We start from the raw sequence: 23234 nt of genomic DNA on the forward strand, positions 1-23234 counted from the left end.
AGTATGCTTTTCACGAGTCCTTTGTAATGTAGCGTATTTAAATTACCTCTTATCAGACCATTAATTTTTCAACTTAAACATTTTCTGTAGGAATAACTTGAACAATTCCTATTTTTCTTTGTTTATTTTTTATCTAACGCCTTCTGTAAATTTGTAACTATTTATGGAGTTAAAGGTCATCGTTTATAGCAATATCTCGCGGCATCATCTACTTGAATTTGGATAAAAAAATATCCCATATTTAGATTTTTTTTTAATTTTTACCTTCCTTTTATCAGCCCTAGCGTACCCTGAACTGATAAGATATTATTTACTTTTCTTATTTACGAGAGGAATTAATAGGCATCGATGATTTACCGAGTATTTCAAAAATTTCTGATTTTTGTTTAGCTCGACTATGTGAATAAGACAAAATCTAGGATTTTGTACATAAAAATTCATTCATATCGGTTTTCCATTTAAATGTGATTAAGTAATGTACATTCAAAATTAAACTTTAACTCAACAGTTAGATAGATAGATAGATACTCTTTATTGTTTCCTCCAAAAGATTACAGTAGTAAACTTATTATAAATATAAACAATTACAAGAAATAATTATAATATTTCATATTATTTTCAACCGACTTCAAAAAGGGGGAAAGGGATTGTTAGTAATGGGGTGTAATGGCCCCATTGCTAGCAATGTACCCTATCAGGTCGACCTCCACGCGGTTCCCCCTGGAAAACATTAAGATTAAGTCTTGCTGTACTCGTCACAATAGACTAACTGACCTGCTGTCATTCTCACCTATCATCCCTCAGTGGTGCCCCGCCAGTATATACCGATAGCGAAGGAAGGGTTACTATTCCATTTTCACCCATAAAAAAACCGACTTCAAAAAGAAGGAAGTTCTCAATTCGGTTGCTTCTCATTAATATTTACTGTATTTGTTATCTCTCTTTCTACTTGGTGCAATAAAGTGTATATAAATAAATAAATATCAATTATGAACCGTTTTGGAATATTTTTTATGTGAAAGGATGTACTTATAGATTGTTTTATAGACATTTTATCAACATCGGTTCTATAGTTTAGTTTTTGAATCAAAATAACTTTGTCACAACTGAAGTCGTTTTATTTTACGTAAAACACAACCTTAAATAATATACGATTACTAGGCAGTATCTTCCGCAAAACACATCTACTTAACTATACAAAAATATTTCATATCACACAATGCCATTAGCGAAATTGCTTAGTATATAATAAAAAGTAATGCTTCCAGTCTATTGTAATAATATAATGCCATAAATAAAATTTGACTGTCGCTAACATCATAGTAACTTCATTGAATCATTCACTAATGGATATGATACCCTATTCTCTAGGGAATACGTAAAATACTGTAATACAAATAGAAAAATATATTTAAGTACTCATAATTAGTATTTCTTTTTGTACAACTTAGAATGGCAAACAAGCTGACGGCCCACCTGATGGAAAGTGGTAACCGTCGCCTATAGACAAAAGCAGTACCATGGACATAACAGAGTATACTGTTTCGACCATGATACCCCCCATGCGTTGCCATTCCTGAGGACTCAGGTGTTATTCCTCTGTACCCAGTAAATTCACGTCATATCCCACCCTTCAAACCGAAACACAGCCATGCAAACACAACTGCTTCACGGTTGAAACACGAATAGGACAGAGGTACCCAAGCAATCGACTTTTGTACAAAATCTCCCTCTGGTAGATATTGATTCTATTGTTGATATTGTAATTTCGTGTAGTCTATGTAATTGGGTAAAATCAGTATCACCCCGATATCTATAGATACTCTCTATTGTTTCTTTCAAAAGAAATTGTAGATACAAACAATTATACTAAATGATGACAGTGAAAAAACAATAGGCGGCCTTATCGCTCGAGCTAAAAGCGATTTCTTCCAGGCGACCTCTGGCTGGAGAGGAGTAGTTATGAACAGTTTGATTGGAGGTTTTTTTTATACAACTTAAAATGGCAAACCCCCCATGCGTTGCCATTCCTGAGGACTCAGGTGTTATTCCTCTGTACCCAGTAAATTCACGCCATATCCCACCCTTCAAACCGAAACACAGCCATGCAAACACAACTGCTTTACGGTTGAAATACGAATGGGACAGAGGTACCCAAGCAATCGCCTTTTTTTTTGAGTTTAGACTAGGATCGATCTTTTCACTGATCAGAGCGTTTTTTTTCAGATAAATTCCGATGTGACGGGAGGGCTCACCGTGAGCGATGTAAGCCGATAGCCAAGTGCTGCCAACATGTGCTCCTGGGTCGTGACAGCCCTCATCATCCTCTATGCTATGGGTGAGTTGCTGTATAAGATTATACTCTTTTTTAATGGAACAAAGGAAACCAAGTTTTATTGAAATAATTATTAAAATACTAATTACATAAAATTAGTAATAAACCTAAATATTCAACCAATTAGTTGACTTTTGATATGTGCTATTAATAAATAGGTACGATATCTTAGCTTAAAGAAAAGAACATATTCCTTTTTAAAAGACTGGCAGCACACCTGCAATGACGTTGATGTTGTGGGTGATCATGGGCGGCGGTAGTCATTTACCATTAGATGAGCCGCACGCTCGTTTGCCCCCTGCAAAAAAAATAGTAGACTATCTTATAGTCGACTTTATTACTCATTTGATTAAATTTTCATTAATTTATATTAAAAACAAACTATATGGAGATAATTACAAGTCAAGTTTTTTCATTTTCACCTAGAATGAAATAAGCGCAAAACAAGCTGGTCACTACTCGAGCAAAAAACTACTATGGCGAGCGAACGAGCGCCTACCTCATACCGCGATTAGTAAATTCTCTACTTACCGACTTTCAAAACACTAACTACTAACATATCACTGTTAAAAACATAAACTTTAAACTAAAAGCGTATTAACTGTCCAACCTTGCTAAAACAGCAGAATATTAATGTAAATATTGACATTTGAGAACGAAATGTAAAGTATCACACACAAGCCCAAGAGGTTTAAGTGGTACTAAAAAATATAGTTTTTTTTTGAGTATTTGCATGCTAATTAAAAATAATAATGTCGCGAAAAAAATATAATAGTAGATCTGTACATTTTCCGTAACATTTCCTACCAATAACCGGAAAAATATTAAACGAATTATTCGTAGTGGCTTTTCTGTACAAATTAGACTTCGAAACATTCAGAAGCAGAGCGTATAACTTTTTAAAATCGATAACTCTACAATCGGTATCGGCAATATATTTGGCATAATTCATTTTTTATTTATATAACATAGGAGCAAACGAACATGCGGTTTAACTGATAGTAAATGATTACTGTCGCCTATTAAAATCGGTAACTCTACCGATTGTAGAGTTACTGACTTAAAAAGTTATCGTATCGGCAATTTATTTAGCATAATTCATATTTTTATATAAGATAAGGGCAAACGAACATGTGGCTTACCTGATAGTAAATAATTACTGTCGCCTATAGGCACTTTATGTTGCATTAGAAAAAATATAGATTAATTAAATAAATAAATGAATATGTTCTTTTATTGAAGGTTTAAATGTCGTATCTGTTTGGAAATACTGCTGCTGGGTATTGATTCCATACTTTTACCTTCATCATCATGTCAGCCGTCAACTATTCACTGATGAACATATCCTCTATATAGCTTTACCAGTGGTATACCGCTGGTAAAGCAGTATATTTTTTCCAGTAGTTGCCACACATAGCAGGTGGGTTGGCAACCGCAGTAAGGCTTTGGTATACTTTTATCTTGCCATTAGTTATATCGGCAACACCGTAATGATATTAACCGGATATAAGAGACATTTTTTTACAGAAGAATTCCGAAAATAGGTAACAAAATATTAACCTAAAGTCGAACATAAAAGTTATTCTTGTTATTATTTAGAGAAATTATTTAAAATAAAGATTTCCTTTATTAATCCTCATAATTTATGTACGAATTTATTTATATATAAAAAATATAGAATGAAGCTAAAATACATACATATATAATTTAATAACAATTGTGAATATATAATTTTATTTTGTTCTTTACATTAAGCCAAGCTAAATTTTAGACAAACTAAAATGGAACAAAAAAAAACAGGTTATTAAAGAGATATTACTTTTTTGTCAAAGCAATGTATTTTTGATATATTTCAAAGAAAAAAAAATATTAAGTATCCATTTTTTATGAATAAATAAATTTATTATTTACATTTCTAAATTTATTATTTATTTTCTTCAAGGTTATTAAAGAGATATTACTTTTTTGTCAAAGCAATGTATTTTTGATATATTTCAAAGAAAAAAAAAATATTAAGTATCCATTTTTTATGAATAAATAAATTTATTATTTACATTTCTAAATTTATTATTTATTTTCTTCAAGGTTATTAAAGAGATATTACTTTTTTGTCAAAGCAATGTATTTTTGATATATTTCAAAGAAAAAAAAATATTAAGTATCCATTTTTTATGAATAAATAAATTTATTATTTACATTTCTAAATTTATTATTTATTTTCTTCAAGGTTATTAAAGAGATATTACTTTTTTGTCAAAGCAATGTATTTTTGATATATTTCAAAGAAAAAAAAAATATTAAGTATCCATTTTTTATGAATAAATAAATTTATTATTTACATTTCTAAATTTATTACTTATTTTCTTCAAGGTTATTAAAGAGATATTACTTTTTTGTCAAAGCAATGTATTTTTGATATATTTCAAAGAAAAAAAAAATATTAAGTATCCATTTTTTATGAATAAATAAATTTATTATTTACATTTCCGATTCTTTATAAAATAAGTTGTAAAGAAATGATAATAAAATTTCAATGAGCTCGCCTTTCAATAGGTAACGTACAGTTATTTTTCAATAAAAAAAATATATAAGGAATGTTTGCTATAAATTCAATTCAATACAAACAACGATTTGAGAATTATTTTCACATTGCTATTATAAATACTGACAATATTTATTATACAGACATGGGGTCTTTATAAAGAGTTCATAAGTTCGGCAACACGCACGCAATACCCCTGATGTTGCAAACTTTTACAGTAGTCTGTTAGCCATTTTGTGGACGATATACTTACTTCATATATAATAAAATTAGTAAAATTTACAATCTAAAGAACTGTACCCTAAAAGAAACAAAATCAAAAGTAAGCGAACATCTGAAATCTATGAATTATGACGACACACACACACACACACACACACACACACCACATACACCACACACACACGCATGCACACACACACATTCATAATACTTATTCATATATGTGTATTGGTGGTGAGATCTAAATGAAATAATTGCATTATACAAATTAGTTACACAATTGTCAGTACTGCTAAAAAGCCTATGTTTAATATCTATATGCATGTATATGATAACGCGAGTACTGCTTCCTACAGGACAGGCTCGGCCTAGTGTAGGAAGCAATGATAAATTCTGTGCTAATACAAACATACTTTGTTAAATAAATATATCTTATCTATCTATCTTATCTATCTATCTTATCTTACTTCCTTACCACCATTGCAGTTAAAAAAAAACACTTATCTTATGGAGAATAAGATTAAAAGTTATATATAAGAAAATACAGTTAAAAGTTATCTGTTTCTAATCCCGATCAAAATTATCACTGCCGCCAATCCGCAAAAGTTCAAAATACTCCAGAAATTAATCAATCTGTTAGAGAGAGGCGCGTCCCCGCAGGCACTGTTCAACTTTACTTATTATACAGCGGGTAATAATATTCCTTCAGACGGTACTAAAAGAGCTCAGTTAAAATCACATTCAATTTGACGCGCGTGACACCCCCGTGGCCCACTCCGGTCCTGAATCATAAAGGATTTAACTCTTTCCGCATTTCCATCCTTTTTTGTCTCGGAAGAAAAAATATTAACTGAAATACGTTGCTCTCTATCTTGCATTTATTTACTTTTTCATGTAGATTTTTTTTTTATTTTGTTCGATTTTATATTTTTAATAAACAAAATGAAAGAACATCGATTGGATAAAACAATCTCCCTTATATTATAAAATATTTTTTTGTTGCATTCATTGTTTTCAAATATAAATGTTAAACTCGAAAAATTTTAGTCAACTTTGAAGCATTAATCTCTGCTTTAACATTTTACTGAATTGTATGTTATTTTGCGAATGTCCGTATCACTGGTTAGTTGATAAGTCAAACCAAATCATTGTAATCATTATCGTAAACAAAACAAAACGTAACAAAAAATTCAATTCGATTTTACAGCCAAATAATTATTCTAAGAACCAATATAATTAATAGTCTTTAAAAGAACTTACTTTAATTTTAGTACATAATGATATAATACAATAATTATTCTAAAATCTTAATTACACTTTTAGAAATAGATACCTTGACATTTCACATAACATTTATTTGACTCCATTGTGATTAATGTTTTTTTATTTATTTATTTATTCATTAGTACAATTATGTGTACATGGCGGACTTAATGCTAAAAGCATTCTCTCCCAGTCAACCATAGGGAAATGTCAGAATACACGAATGCGGTACTACTAATTATTGATATACATACATACTAAAATTACATATATAAACGAATAAATATATATGAATAACAAATATGATACTTACACATATATGACATATACTATATTATACACGAAATTAAGAATAATATAAAGCACTTACTGCTTGTTGTTTGTTACCTCATAATTTCGTCAATTTTAAATTTATTTGGAAAATTCTTTTTTAACCAAATATATATATATATATATATATATATATATATATATATATATATATATATATATATATATATATATATATATATATATATATATATATATATATATATATATATATATATATATATATATATATATATATATATATATATATATATATATATATATATATATATATATATATATATATATATGATTCTGAACCATTCTTTTATCAATAAAATTCAGCTCTACTCGCTAATAATGCAGTTATAGGTGAAAGAATTTTTGAAATCCGCATTTTTTTATCCATTACAAAAAAAAAGTTACCGTGTGTGCACCGACATAGAATGGGCCACCCCTTTCCTTTCCATGAGTGTCGCGACTAAGGGAGGGCGAGGGATGGGCAGCAGTGTCCCTCTTAAAACATCTCTAAAAGTCTAACTGCGGTTGCTAATCCGCCTGCCAGGCGTGGCAACTACTAGCAAAACTTCCCTTATGGGGTAGACTTATTCCGCAGTAGACAGCTAACAGTTGAAATAACAATAATAAAAAGAAAAAGTCAATACACAAATCTTTATAACATTAATTTAAATATAACCATCAGGCTATCAGGCGTACGGATCACCTGTTAGAAATCAAAATAATAGCTTATAGTCCGAAACAACAGTGTAATCACGTGCACATCGCCAGCCCTGAACAAACAAGCATAATAAAAAAAAAAGTTTCTATATTAATAACAGTAATAAAAACTAATTAAAACTAATTAAAACCACAATACGTACAATAGCTGCCAAAAAAATCGTCACACCTATATTTCAGTGCACGAAAATAATTAAACGGCCGGCCCCCCGAATAAGGGCGAATTGACCACGGATCTGGACGTTTTATTAAATAAATCCGTTTACTAAATAAAATTTGTACACAAAACATAACATCCGCCACGTCACCGGAATCGACTGACGTCGGGTCGCTCCGATTTACATGTTAATTGACAGGCGGCTCGATGAAAAATCTCATCGAGGACACTCTTTGTTCTATAACAATGGACGGCCGCTTTATAGATGCACGACGTACGTTTATAGAGGATTAAAAATGTGTATTATTAATATTAATATCTGTAATTGGATTTTATTAATAAAACAAGAATTAATCCGTGGATTTAACATGAACAGGAAACTGCAGCCAATTAGGGGTCGACTACAAGTTACCGCTTAAGCCGTGAAGTTTAGCAACTCTTAATTGTACCTTGTTATAAACTGAATTTGTTAAAAGAGCATTGCTGTCTGGCGGACCGATAATTATATATTAATTAACGAGATTTAAATTATAACTTTAACATTGATGGGCGCCAAAATTGGTATCGATTTTAGGATTTCGATTTAACGCTCGATTATTGTTTAAACATAGTTATGGACCAATGAAAATAATCACTAAAGAAATTGGATTACAAAATAACAAATTATACATTAAATTTCAAACAACAAATATGAGATAGAATAACATTTTTTTGATAGACAATGATGAAAACCACCTGTGCTTTTTTTTATGGGTGAAGAGGGAATGGTAGCCCTGTCTACGCTATCGGTATACGCTGACGGGGCACCAGTGAAGGGTGACAGGTGAGGATGATGACAGGTCAGTTGGCCTATAGTCACTAATTGAATAAGAATTAACCACTGTGGTTTCCAGGGGGAACTACGTGGAGGTCGACCTGATAGGCTGTATTGCTAGCAATGAGGTTGTTAAATCTCATTACTAACAATCACTTTCCACCACCCCACCGTCACTCCCTAAAACCTCGCACTACCGAGATATTAGGGAGTGACGATAGATAAGAACGAAGTCAGAACAGTTGGCTCATGGTAACAAATTCACCATGAACTAATCACCATAGTTTTTAGACGAAATTGATTTATATTGCTATCAATGGGGTTGTTAAACCTTAACTAACAATCTCCTCTCCCTGGATATAATATTTGCTTAACAGTTTAAAGATTTTTATTTATTTATTTATAATTTTGACACATTAGAAAATGTCTACAGGGCGGACTTTATGCCTGATGGCATTCTCTACCAGTCAACCGTTACGATAAACAAAGAGTATAAATGGCGGTGCATAGATTTAAAAAAAAATATAAATTAAATAAATATAAAATATAAAATATGCACACATAAATCACATTTTTTTTTATACAACTTAGAATGGCAAACAAGCTGACGGCCCCCCTGATGGAAAGTTGTAACCGTCGCCTATAGACATGAGTAGTGCCATGGACATAACAGAGTACCATATACTGTTTCGCCCATGATACCCCCCATGCGTTGCCATACCTGAGGACTGGCTTTAAAAAAAAAAAGTAATTCAATTGAGTTTCTTGCCAGTTCTTCTCAATTGGATCTATATACCGAACTGGACGGTAGGGAAAATATAAAATTATAATGTAAAAATTTGACGTTCATAAGCGGCTAAAATGTCCTACATGAATAAATGATTTTTGAATTTGAATTTGAATTTGACTCAGGTGTTATTCCTCTGTACCTAGTAAATTCACGCCATATCCCACCCTTCAAACAATACATTTATAAATAACTATACATAGTATATGTTAAATTAATAAATATATAAATCATAACTAACTATATAAAGATCGTTCATCTGTTAGGAGAAATGGTCATAGCACAGTTAAAATAAATATAGTTAACTGTCCATACACACTCCCTAATACCATACTGTGACAATGGCAAACCAATTATGCCTAACTGTAAACCACGAACCATGAATTGTAATTAAATTAAAATATTTACAATTTATGTGATCGCATGTGTACGGTTATAACGGAAATGCGATAAATAAAATGTTTATAAACAATGAAATATGGCGTCGTAAATATGACGCCCACGCCACGAAGCCGACCGGCCGCTGTGACTGAAGGAATAAAACAAACTCGGAACCTTATTACAACATGCTATTATTCAGTGTATAAAAAATCCCTCAGAATTTATTATATGCAACTTAGAATAGCAAATAAGCTGACAGACCACCTGATGGAAAACGGTAACTGTCGCGTATAAACATGAGCAGTACCATGCACATAAAAGAGTATACTGTTTCGCCCATATCCGTCATGCGTTGCTATTCATGTCCAATTATTCCAAGATATTAATGGAAGCTAAATGATCGAGGGATGGACAGCAGAGTCCTTCAAAAACATCACCAAAGTCTAACTGCGGTTGCCAAGCGTAGCAGCTATTGGCAAAATACCCCTTATATGTTCAACAGTGGATAGTTAACGGAGGATATGATGATGATGAATGATGGAAAGTTCTACATTTGTCCGTACTCAAAATATAAAAAATACTTTTTTTTATACAACTTAGAATGGCAAACAAGCTGACGGCCCACCTGATGGAAAGTGGCAACCGTCGCCTATAGAAATGAGCAGTGCCATGGACATAACAGAGTATACTGTTTCGCCCATGATACCCCCCATGCGTTGCCATTCCTGAGGACTCAGGTGTTATTCCTCTGTACCCAGTAAATTCACGCCATATCCCACCCTTCAAACCGAAACACAGCCGTGCAAACACAACGGCTTCACGGTTGAAACACGAATGGGACAGCATATTGCATATACGTTACGTTCATAGCAATAAACAACTTAGTTACACGTCTGTTGAGGGATTAATGGAAGCTAAATAAGTCGTGGCAAGTGAAGTCTAGCAGCAGCACGCACCGCCCCGCGCTTTATTAAAATGTAATGAGCTCACAAACAGTTCTCATTAACCGGGGGCAGGGGTGGGGGGGAGGCTCTGGAAAAGACACAAAGTTCTTGTCTCTCACTTCTTGTTTATATGCTAATGCCTTCGCATGCGAACCAAGCAAACAATTTGATGTACAATTAAAACTTTGAGCCGAAGTGATAAGGTTTATTTTTAAGCTACCCAAGTATATAATGTAAATGTGGCATGGGATAACGAAGGCTATATCTAAAGTTCTTTTATGTCCTCCCTTTTTATTTTCCACAGATTATTGCGGTATGGTGCGTGCAAAATGCGAAGTTTATGTTCCGTATCTATTCAAACTGCTTTATGTATTATTATTTTAATCTGTTATATTGTACAATGAATCTGCAGAAAATATGATCTTTTTTAAAGATTTATCTAAATTCTGAAGTGTTATATATTATGTACTTAACGAATCTCTAAAATTAAAATTGCTAAATTTATAATTTGACAGTTAGCTGACAAAAAGTTGACCCGTTTTTGAGACTTGATGCTCTATCCATATAGTCTAAGATTGTATTATAATATAGTACAAAAATAAAATTTAAAATACTCATCGTTGTTTCAGGTCTATTACATATAAATTTAAATTACACCCGTTTTAATTTATCAGATTAATTAAACAAACGTCTTTTTTTTTTTATACAACTTACAATGGCAAACAAGCTAACGGCCCACCTAATGGACAGTGGTAACCGTCGCCTATAGACATGAGCAGTACCATGGACATAACAGAGTATACTGTTTCGCCCATGATACCTCCCATGCGTTGCCATTCCTGAGGACTCAGGTGTTATTCCTCTGTACCCTGTAAATTCACGCCATATCCCACCCTTCAAACCGAAACACAGCCATGCAAACACAACTGCTTCACGGTTGAAACACGAATGACATTTAACAATAATGTCTTTTAACAGTATTTTCGATAGCTTTCAATAAACTGACGAATTTGTACATTAAATAAATATATATATACTGATATATTAAAGCATAGATTTCTAAGCGACTGTAGTTATAAATTTAAAAATTTTAATATACATCACATTGCTTTAAAGATGTGAGCGTGCAGTATTTTTGCTAAGGGATTTTCAGAAATGTCGGGGAAAATAATAGATTCCAAGAAAGCGATGGCATGAAAGAGTCGTCCCAACCTTTTTCGGATATCTGAAAAATATGATTTTGACACATTAAAAAGCATATTTTTAAGTAATAAATTTAAAACTTATCAGAATTGACTTTTCTAGAAACTCCTGTTATAATTAAAATCAAAGTTAATGACAGAAAATTTTGAAAGTTCGAAGTAAAAATTATATATAATATTAATTAAAATGTAATAATTAAATTTAATACTAGTAAAATACAACTAAAACAACTTCTCTTACGATACATACTTGCATAAAAGACGTAATAGGTTAATTATTAATTAAATACTGTTGTTGCAATTTTTGGTATATTATAGATAAAGATAAATAAAAGAACATGTGTAATCCTAACATACAGTCCACACAGCAATCCATTCACACATACTCATGTCTATAGCCGACGGTTACCACTTTCCATCAGGTGACCCACCTGACGGCCCGTCAGCTTGTTGGCCGTTCTAAGTTGTATAAAAAAAAAGCTTTTTGAACAATGCCTATTACACTCTAAACGATTACTTGAATAACAAGCTTGATTAAAAAGGATTTGAATTTGCCAAGCATTACCCATTATATAACTAGCAGTGGGGACCGGAATCCACTATTACCAAAAATCCTTTTCTTGAATGAATGAATGAATGAGTATACTTTATTTGCATTATACAATATAGAAAATAAGACAATTTACAAACACAACGATACAATTGTATAAGTACAGTAAGGCGGTCTTATTGCTGAGAGCAATCTTTTCAAGACAACCTTAGGGTAATGGACTAATTGTTGTACAAGTAGGTATGATAGTGCTGTATAATTAAAAAAGCATCTTTTGCAAAATATATGGAAACTATATACATACATACACACATACAAATACATATATATATATATATATATATATATATATATATATATATATATATACACACACACATATACATACATACAATTCTTCTTTCATAAAAGATTACCAAATATTATAAGGAATCTATAACGGTCCAATATATCAGTTAATAGAATAAGTTGACACGCTATGACCGAGTGCTAACACATGAACGCTGTTCAGCGTTGACTCTCCTTACAAGTCTCATGTCAATCGGCATGATAGCCTTGTCGCATGGAGCCGAGACGAGCCGGCTCGAGCACCGTTAAATCTAATCTCACAGACTCGTGACACGTACAATCCGATTGTGCCGACCGACCCGCTGTCGATATTGAACGGGTTAATTTAATTGGTGTATTCCTATTTCTATATCTACATCCGAAATATTAAATAAATAAAGGATTTCAGAGGGCGAATTATGATTTGAAATTATTTTGAGAATTATTTATTTATTCTAATTAAAATTTATTTAACATCGGATAACAAGATCCATTTTATTAGTAACAGATAGTTAAAATTATATTAGTAAAGAAGCTTAAATTTTTTAAGCTGTGAACTTAGTAATGACTTTTTTTTTTCATAAAATAGTCAAGTCTGCAATGGCAAATCTTATCTTTATATTTGGTCTCTTAAGATTTTTTTTTTGGATGGATGAAAATGGTATGGTATGGTATGAAAATGGTATGGAGAATCCCATTGCTAGCAATATACTCAACCTGGTCGACCTCCTCGTGGTTCTCCCTGGAAACTATCATGGTTAATTCCTGATGAATTCATCATGATGGGCTAACTGGCCTGTTTTCATTCTCATCTATCACCCTTCACTGGTGCTCCGCCAGCGTATCTCGTTAGCGCAGGCGGGGTTACTATACCATTTTTACCCATAAAAAAAAAACTCTTTTAAAGTTAAGCTCGCTTCTGTACATTTACTTACCTCTGTCATATATATTTTTATGTACCACCAGTGTGTACAATAAAGTATAAATAAATAAATAAAGACATGAAAGAGTCACAAACATATTAATACTTCAATTAATCCTTTCATTCAACCTCACAAACTTTCACATCTCAAATTAGAAAACTGGCCGAAAGCTTATTTTCACTGAAAATAAAAATAGTAACCCACATATAATAATAATATAATATATAAAGCTTTTATTCTCTGACCACAATTTTACTTTATCTTACATACTACTTATTACTAAGCTAGCTTACTAGCAACCATTATGTTGGTAAGGTTGTCTGTCGACATAGTTCTCCCCCAATTGCTTCCACTTTCCTCTATCCCTGGCTGACTTTCTCCATCCTTTAGGTAAATCGTCCTCCCATCTTTTGATTTGCCCTCCTCGTTGTCTTTTCCCATTTCTAGGATATTATTCTATTATATCCTTCGTTCGTCCATTTTTCTTTGTTGGTTCTCATTATGTGTCCAGTCCAATTCCATTTAAGTTTTCTTATTTTTTGTAACACGTCACTGATCTTTGTTCTTTTTCTTATATTTGAAGTTGTCCATCGATCTCTTAGTCTGATGTTTTACCCACATAGATGTCACTGAATACGTTATACATTTGTCTCGCGTGTCACCATCCAACCCAATGTTGATAAAGGTGTTACGTTTCTTGTGTCACGCATTACATTCCAATTGTGAAATATAACAAACTATCTTGTTGTTATAGTATATTAGAAACTGGAACGAATCTCTATACAACTATTAGAATGTAATCAATTAATCAATAAATATAATAAAATGGTAACTGGTCGCTGTCTGTACATGGAAGATATATAAGAAATCTATTATATTAGGCTTTATAAATACAATAGAACCTAAAACAATTATTTTTAGAATTTTTGTCCATTTGGCTGTTTGTCTGTATGTTTGTGCACGCTAATCTCAGCAACGGCTTAACTAATTTGAATGCGATTTACACTAATGCGTTGCGGTTTACTTCACTTAACATTTGGTGTTTGTTTTATTTCAATCGGTTTATAAATAAAAAAGTTATATCAATCTAAAAAAATCACATATAAAATGCTATAAAATAACCGATCAGTTGAATTGGCTGAAACTTTATGAAGGTAAACAATAATTGTCATTTAAATATATAATACAATATAAGACCAGATTCATGAAGAGTTCCAATGGGAATGATATATGGGAACTACATAGTTAGAAGCGGACAACGCCGTGGGAATCGGCTAGTATAAAATATGAATACAAACATTTTCATCATATTCTTATGACAAACAAGCATACGGCTCACCTGATGGTAAGCGGTTATCGTAGCCTATAAACACCTGCAATACTAGAAGTATTACGCGCGCGTTGCCGACCCTGAAGAAACCTCTTTACCCCCCCCCCCCTTTGAAGAACCCCATGTTGTACTCTCTTAGGAAAACTTCGGCAGGGAGCTCATTCCATAACCTGAGTGTTCGTGGGAGAAAACATCTCTGAAACCGCGTTGTTCGCGACCATTTAGGTTGTAAGGTATGAGGGTGAACTCCCTGTCGATGGCGAGCCGTATGATGGTAGAAAGTGGCCGTAGGCATCATATTGAATAATTCCTCTGAGCACAATCCGTCATCATCATATTCCACTGCTGAATATAGGCTTCCCGCACAATGCGGGGTTTGCCAGTAGTTGTCACGCTTGTCTGGCGGGTTGGCAACCACAGTTTGACTTCGACGTTTCAAGAGACATGTTACTGCCCATCTTTCCACTGTTACAAGTCGCTTCTTACGACACCCAAGAGAAAAGAACGTGTAACTCATTCTATGCCGGGACCATACGACAAACAAATGTGTTATATAAGATTTCACTGGTACTATATATATATATATATATATATATATATATATATACTAGAATGTGTACCAATTATCAGTCGGTGAGATGGCAGCTCGCACGGGCGTGGCATCAAGCCTCACTAAGTTTTACGCTCAAAAGCTTCTACATTTATTGAATGTTATCTAGTAACAGTAACAATTTCCCTGTACTAATTATTTCATTGTATATAAATGTAGTATTCTCAGAAGAGAATCGATATGTGAATGTATGTAAATCAATCATTAAGCAATCATAATCTTGTATGTCAAATTTCAAGAGAATCAATTGAGAGGTTTTTTTTTTATACGACTTAGAATGGCAAACAAGCTGACTGCCCACCTGATGGAAAGTGGTAACCGTCGCCTATAGACATGAGCAGTACCATGGACATAACAGAGTATACTGTTTCGCCCATGACACCTCCCATGCGTTGCTATTCCTGAGAACTCAGGTGTTATTCCACTATACCCAGTAAATTCACGCCATATCCCACCCTTCAAACCGAAACACAGCCATGCAAACACAGCTGCTTCACGGTTGAAACACGAATGGGACAGAGGTACCCAAGCAATCGACTTTTGTACAAAGTCTCCCTCTGGTAAAAGGTTTACGGCAACAGAACGTAATAAATAAAAAAATAACCGAATTTACTTTTTGATATTAATAAATAAGATAAATTAATAAATACATCACGCTGGCTGGTGGAAACCTCTGGTGAATGGAAGGCTGGCCTATACTTTGGTCAACGCATTTCCATAACTACTCAGCATGGAAATGCAGCAAGTCTTTTTAGTACCCTACCAGTTGACAGTGATCTTAAAGATTTTTTATTTTCTTTAAGTAATATTTTAACGTCTTATTTTAGATATTTATACTAGTAGTACGTAGATGTAAGGTGTGTATATAATAAATAAAGTTATATAAGTACATAAGATATTTTCATACTCTTTAATTCCTGCCAACTCGATAACCAAGCATGACAACTACTGGAAAAACCTCTCAAGAGAGGAAACCAGCGTCCAGCAGTGGACAGTTAACAGTTGATATGTTATTACCGCCAACCTCGATTATAAAAACTAACTTAAAATATAACAAAGTTATTTTATTTAAAGAACTAAATTACTTAGCTGATTTTGAAAAAAAATCTATGGAACCAATCTGTAATTAACTCCTTTCAAATAAATAATAATACAATTCTAAATTAAACAATTCTAAACCGATTTGGAAAATAGATAAATATATATTCTTTATTGCACTTGTAAATTACATTGTTAATGCATTTATAAATGTCGTGAGCAAGGGTGGACTTATCTCTGACAGAGATCTCTTCCAGTCAACCCAATGCAGTTAGAAAGCATGTCGTTAGCGGGCAGCTGAAGTGCTACTACTATTAATATTTAGACTACATAAAATGTCCAAATATGTTCTGATTTCTACAAATTGCAGTAGAATTAAGAATGTCACGTACACGGATACTGAAAACATTACTCTCCTTTTTTGGACAGTTGTGTAATAAAATAATGTACTTTATATTATGTACATACATTAGCCGCGTGTATTCATGTAGCATTGAGCAATATATCACTCCGTATGTGATGGTGTCATCGCGTCGGATACTTTACCATGCTGAATGTGAGAGGGCTCACCTCCGAGGGTCGTTGATAAATGACATCGGGATCTTACGCCCTGTTATGGCTGATGATAACTGGTTAAACAAAAATGGACTTTATCAGTAAACGGTGGTTAGATCCTTTTTCGCTTGAACAGTACTTTCGGCAAATTTGATACGCCTTTATAATGAATATTTACTATCAGATTCTAAAATTAAATAATACACTGCAAAATTCAGACATTAGGTTTAAAACTGATTTTGGCATGGACGCTGATTATTTTTTTTTTTTATACCACCAATGTGGCTATCAATTTTTAACAATTGTTCAAACAGTTTTTAGCAAAATTTTTGCTCCAAATCTTTTTTTTTAAACCACTGAGGTGGCAATGAAGCATACGACCTACGGTAAGCAGTTTCCGTAGGTTACGAACGCAATACCTGAGGTACCACGTGGACGTTGCCGACCTTGTAAAAACCTCTTTATCCTTTTTTTTAAAACCCCATACTGTAGTCTCTTGAAAAAACTTCGACAGGGTTCTCATTCTATAATCTAAACGTTGGCCGGAGGAAATATTATCGAAACCGCGTTGTACGCGAAATGAAATGAAATTAATTTATTATGTTAGAACGTAGGTAGTTTTAGATGAAAGAGGTTTACATATCCCACATACATTCTGCCTCTATGTCGGCGTGCAAATTATTAACAATGTGTGAAATTTACATCTATTTCACACTATAATTCTTTTTACTAATCACATAAATCAATACATACATAATTTATTACAATAAACAGAAAACTTAAGAGCAACCAACTAGGCTCTAAATTATGAGTATTTTTCTATTGGTATAAAAGTCATCCGCATGCATTTCTCTGTCCCATTTCTATTTCTTTGGTCAGTGGCTATACCTGCATATTTATTTCTATTCCTAGAATAGAATCGTCGAATTGAATGTGAACAGTGGAATTTCTGAGCACGAAACATAATACATTGCTAGCAATATACCCAACCAGGTCGACCTCCACATGGTCCCACCTGGAAACCATCGTGCTGAATTCTAGATCTGATCCACAATTTTCTTTTCCTCCTAACTGGTGCCCCGCCGGCGTATATTTTTTTGCGCAGGCGGGGTTACTATTTCTTTGTCATCCATTAAAAAAGTCCCATTGCAAGATAACCTATCAGGTTGACTTTCACTAACTTTCACAATTCTCAGGGAAAGCAACACATGTTCCCACCACTTTCCATCAGTTGGATCGTTAACTTGTTATTTATATTATAACCTTATGTAGTTTTTTTTTGTATTTAAATCAACAAACATATATATATATATATATATATATATATATATATATATATATATATATATATATATATATTTAAATCAACAAACATATATATATATATATATATATATATATATATATGCCACCAACAACGTTGGCCACCTATTATTATATAACAAAATATAAAAGACAACATATATACACATGCATATATATAAAGAGAAATAGATAAATACAATAACTATACGAAAGCCAGAATATGTTTGTGATACAAAAGGCAAGTGTTGTTTATAGCTAGTTTATCACAAATACACGCACAAACGCCATTCCAAAGCAGTTAACGGAACGCAACTAAAGCGTGCACCAGGAACAAAATGTTGTAGTTCGAGTACAATGGACGCCGACCGTTTTATGTGATCATCATACATCAAAACGCTTTTTGTTTTTACATTTTTCTTTTATTTTTTTCAATTTACAAAATATTTCTCTACTTGGTGTATTGTGATATAACTTTAATTTTTTATTTAATTCCTATTTAATCACATTCTGTAGTAACGTGTAATAATATTTTAATATACATGTATGTAATATATATATATATATATATATATATATATATATAAGGCCGCCCATTGTTTTCTCATTGTGATTATTTCTTGTAATTGTTTATATTTATAATAAGTTTACTGTTGTAATCTTTTAGAGGAAGCAATAAAGAGTATCTATCTATGTATATATCTACTGCAGTATTATTTAGATATTTATTAACAATATATATAATATCTAGCACCTATATATATATATATATATATATATATATATATATATATATATATATATATATATATATATATATATATATATATATATATATATATATATATATATATATATATATATATATATATATATATATATATATATATATATATATATATATATATAGGTGCTAGATATTAACGTAGATATACATATGTAAAAGACAGACAGGACCAAATCAAATATAGGTTTTTTATATTTGATTTGGTCCAATGCAACTCAGAATGGCAAACAATCCATCAGCCCACCTGATGGGAAATGGTAACCGTCGCCTTTAAACGTGAGGTAGACTATGTAAAAGATGATATGAATAAAAAAATAATGAATTCGAATAACGCCTAATAAGAATCGGATGTAAAAGAAAATACACCATACAATTTAACAGCCTCAAATTAAAAAGCGATAATGATAAAATAATAACAGAATGTTCTATGCGCCACAATCTAATTTAAAATTTCTGATCGTTATATCATTAGGAAGCGGATAACGTATATCTGACGGTTTAACTCGTTAACATTAAAACCTGGGGAGGTTCAAATAATTTCGCTTCCAAAATTGAACCCCTTGCGTAAAGCAACCAACAAATTTTTTTTTATATATACAACTTAGAATGGCAAACAAGCTGACGGCCCACCTGATGGAAAGTGGTAACTGTCGCCCATAGACATGAGCAGTACCGTGGACATAACAGAGTATACTGTTACGCCCATGATACCCCCCATGCGTTGCCATTCCTGAGGACTCAGGTGTTATTCCTCTGTACCCTGTAAATTCACGTCATGTCCCACCCTTCAAACCGAAATACAGCCATGCAAACACAACTGCTTCACGGTAGAAACACGAATGGGACAGAGGTACCCAAGCAAACGACTTTTGTACAAAGTCTCCCTCTGGTGAGAGGGGGACTAATGCACCCCAGAAGTCATAATTCTTTACTATATTGGCTACAATCCAAATTTGCCAACGTACATTGTATAGTTCACGTTTCCGTTTGACATTTCAGCAGAGATCACGTCTTATCTCGAAATTTTAATTTTTTTTTGCCGTAAAACTAGCAAACTCGGGAACAATATCATAACCGTGCACTCTCGGGTACAAGACTGCTCGAATCTTGAATAAGTTACAATGTTTACAAACTTTACTTGTACAAGTCTGATTTCATGAAGTTTCCCGCCGCATAGTTTCTTCGCTGACATTTTAATATGACGGTGTCTTGACGTCGTAAACTGCTCACGATCGATAGAATAAAGAAATCATACAGATGTAATTTTCAATAGTATTGTTTCTTTTTGTTTGTTTCCTTCACTTGTATTTTTTTTATACCACTGAGGTGGCAAACAAGCATATGGCCCACCTGGTGGTAAGTGGTTACCGTAGCCAATGAACGCCCTGCAATACTAGAGGTATTACGCGCGCGCTGCCGACCCTGAAAAAACCTCTTTACCCTCCTTTTGAAGAACCCCATGCTGTAGTCTCTTGGGAAAACCTCTCTATCTAAATAAATATAACTGATTTTGCCATAATTAAGATAGTTTTTTTGTCCACTGTCTGTTGCTTGTTTAATAGTATATCTATTGCATCTAGAGATACTTCTAGTCATACATATAAAATCTATAAATCCCTTCATTGCACCTTAGTATATACTGCATTCTCATACCAAAATTACAAGTACCAATCATTATCACTGTTGTCATTTACCAGAGGGAGACTTTGTACAAAAGTCGATTGCTTGAGTACCTCTGTCCCATTCTTGTTTGAAGGGTGGGATATGGCGTGAATTTACTGGGTACAGAGGAATAACACCTGAGTCCTCAGGAATGGCAACGCATGGGGAGTATCATGGACGAAACAGTATACTCTGTTATGTCCATGGTACTGCTCATGTCTATAGGCGACGGTTACTACTTTCCATTAGGCGGCCGTCAGCTTGTTTGCCATATCTAAGTTGTATAAAAAAAAATCTGATCAGACTTATAAACTGTGCTGAGAAATGGTAGCAAAAAAAAAATGTAAAAATAAAATTACATATGTTTGTTATTTCACATAAGTAAGTACAAAATACTTAATTCGGATTATTTTCGCGTCGTTTGTTTCCCGAGTGCTTAATATTATATTTTAATACGGAGAACGAGGGAAAACATTCGCGTAATAAAATTTTTCAACACGTTTTAACCCTGTCTTTTATAAGTCCCTAATGTTGCTCAGTTCAGCTGATTTGTTAGTTTTTCATAGTAGCAATCGGTTTACAATCGCCTCGCCTGTAAAGCGAGCGTCATTTACGCGCGCAGTATACTCGTACACACAAAGAGAGAAAAAGCTTCCACGAACATTTTTTTTTTCGAAGGAATTGTCGCAAAACTGAACAAAGGACTGGATACTGGAGAGATAAAAGTATTAGGAGCTTGTAAAACTTGCTTTTTCATAATTCCCACATTTCCCATTTTGCTTTTACTTCTTTTATCTTCTTTTAGACAAAAATAAAAATATATAACGTACGAACACGGAAAGATATTGTGTTGTAAAAATACATTATCATTTTTAAAATAATTTATTCTGTCATCACAAAACAATGTTTTAGGTTATTTTCATTTACAAATGAATATTACAAAGAGAATTAAAGTCGAATTCGCGGTATTGTAACGAGAAAGTCAACAGCATATCGGCTATGCTCGGTGCAGAGTTCCGCTTGTTGTTACTACAAATTATAAGATCAAAGGAACTTGTAAATGCTGAGCTAACAGTTATCTAATTTTTTTTTATTTTAATTCCATTTAACGAACAGTAAATGTGTACGGTATGTATTTATAATTTCAATACATTAAATATTGAGATATAACACCAGAGGGAGACTTTATACAAAAGTCGATTGCTTAGGTACCTCTGTCGCATTCGTGTTTCAACCGTGAAGCAGTTGTGTTTGCATGGCTGTGTTTCGGTTTGAAGGGTGGGATATGGCGTGAATTTACAGGGTACAGAGGAATAACACTTTAGTCCTTAGGAATGGCAACGCATGGGGGGTATTATGGGCGAAACAGTACACTCTGTTATGTCCATGGTACTGCTCATGTCTATAGGCGACGGTTTCCACTTTCCATCAGGTGGGCCGTCAGCTTGTTTGCTATTCTAATTTGTATAAAAAAGAAATATAACGTCATAGACCATCATATATAATTATGATGGAAGAATTTTCGCCGAAAAGTGTTGTTTTCTGACGTTTCCGAGGGCAGTCACCTGATACGACACATTACACGTCGCCTACACGACGTGTGGGGAATATTTTGTAACTTTTATACTCTTATACGTATTTTAGGGTATCGAGTGGAAAAAATGGGTCAACTTTTAGTCAGCCAAACGAAAAATTGGATGAGACTTTTTTTTTTAATCAAAACTATCGCATCTTTTATTCAGTGTTGCAAGTGATTAAATTAAATCGATTTATTAAATTACAATTGGGAATCATTTGTATGATATAATACAAATATATAAACAGATACTTGAATGTTCGAGCTATTCAGACAGACCAGCTCTGCAGTTAGAAACAGATTAATTCGAAATTTGTCAAATTAACCGAGTAAGACAGGACTGTATAATGCATTTACTGTCAGGGATATAACTTGCAATTTGAATTTGGAATTATGAAGTTTGACGGGTTAAGCTTTGAGTAATATAATACGTGCTGGCTTGCTAAGTGCAACTCTGAGGAAATATTAATCTTAATTCCAAATGCTTTTCATTTTAATGTGGTGTACCATTTTAAGTTCAACAAAATTCAACATTTTTATGATAATTTAAACTTAATATAAATTCATTCGCTTCTTTAATATTTTATTTTACTGCGTGCATGCACGTGTGTGTGTGTGTGTGCGTGTGCGTGTGCGTGTGCGTGTGCGTGTGCGTGTGCGTGGGTGTTTGCGTGGCCGTGTGCGTGTGTGTGTGCGTGTGTGTTGTGCGTGTGTATGTGCGTGTGTGTATGTATGTGTGTTTGTGCCTTTTCGCGTGTACATAAGTCTTGTCATGTCTTAAATAAATATATAATATTTAAAGAAAAGTTTTACAAGCCGAATAAACAAGTAAATTGATGCCTTATTGCTATCTATTGTATATTGCGAAGGTGGGTATGCG

General features: G+C 33.0%; 1 protein-coding gene across 2 annotated transcripts in view; it reads left to right on the top strand.

Moving 5' to 3' along the window:
* Nucleotides 1-23234, top strand: part of LOC116413505 (cell adhesion molecule Dscam2) — a 267994-nt gene that overhangs the window by 31378 nt on the left and 213382 nt on the right. For both annotated transcript variants that reach the window (XM_052894224.1, XM_052894223.1), the window contains exon 2: nucleotides 2227-2338. In XM_052894224.1, coding sequence (XP_052750184.1) covers nucleotides 2293-2338 — 46 coding nt within the window. In that variant the 5' untranslated portion in view covers nucleotides 2227-2292. The remainder of the gene's footprint in view (nucleotides 1-2226; nucleotides 2339-23234) is intronic.

The sequence above is a fragment of the Galleria mellonella genome, unplaced genomic scaffold (assembly GCF_026898425.1).
Source record: "Galleria mellonella isolate WM207_F2 unplaced genomic scaffold, CSIRO_AGI_GalMel_v1 utg200, whole genome shotgun sequence".
NCBI classification, from domain to species: domain Eukaryota; kingdom Metazoa; phylum Arthropoda; class Insecta; order Lepidoptera; family Pyralidae; genus Galleria; species Galleria mellonella.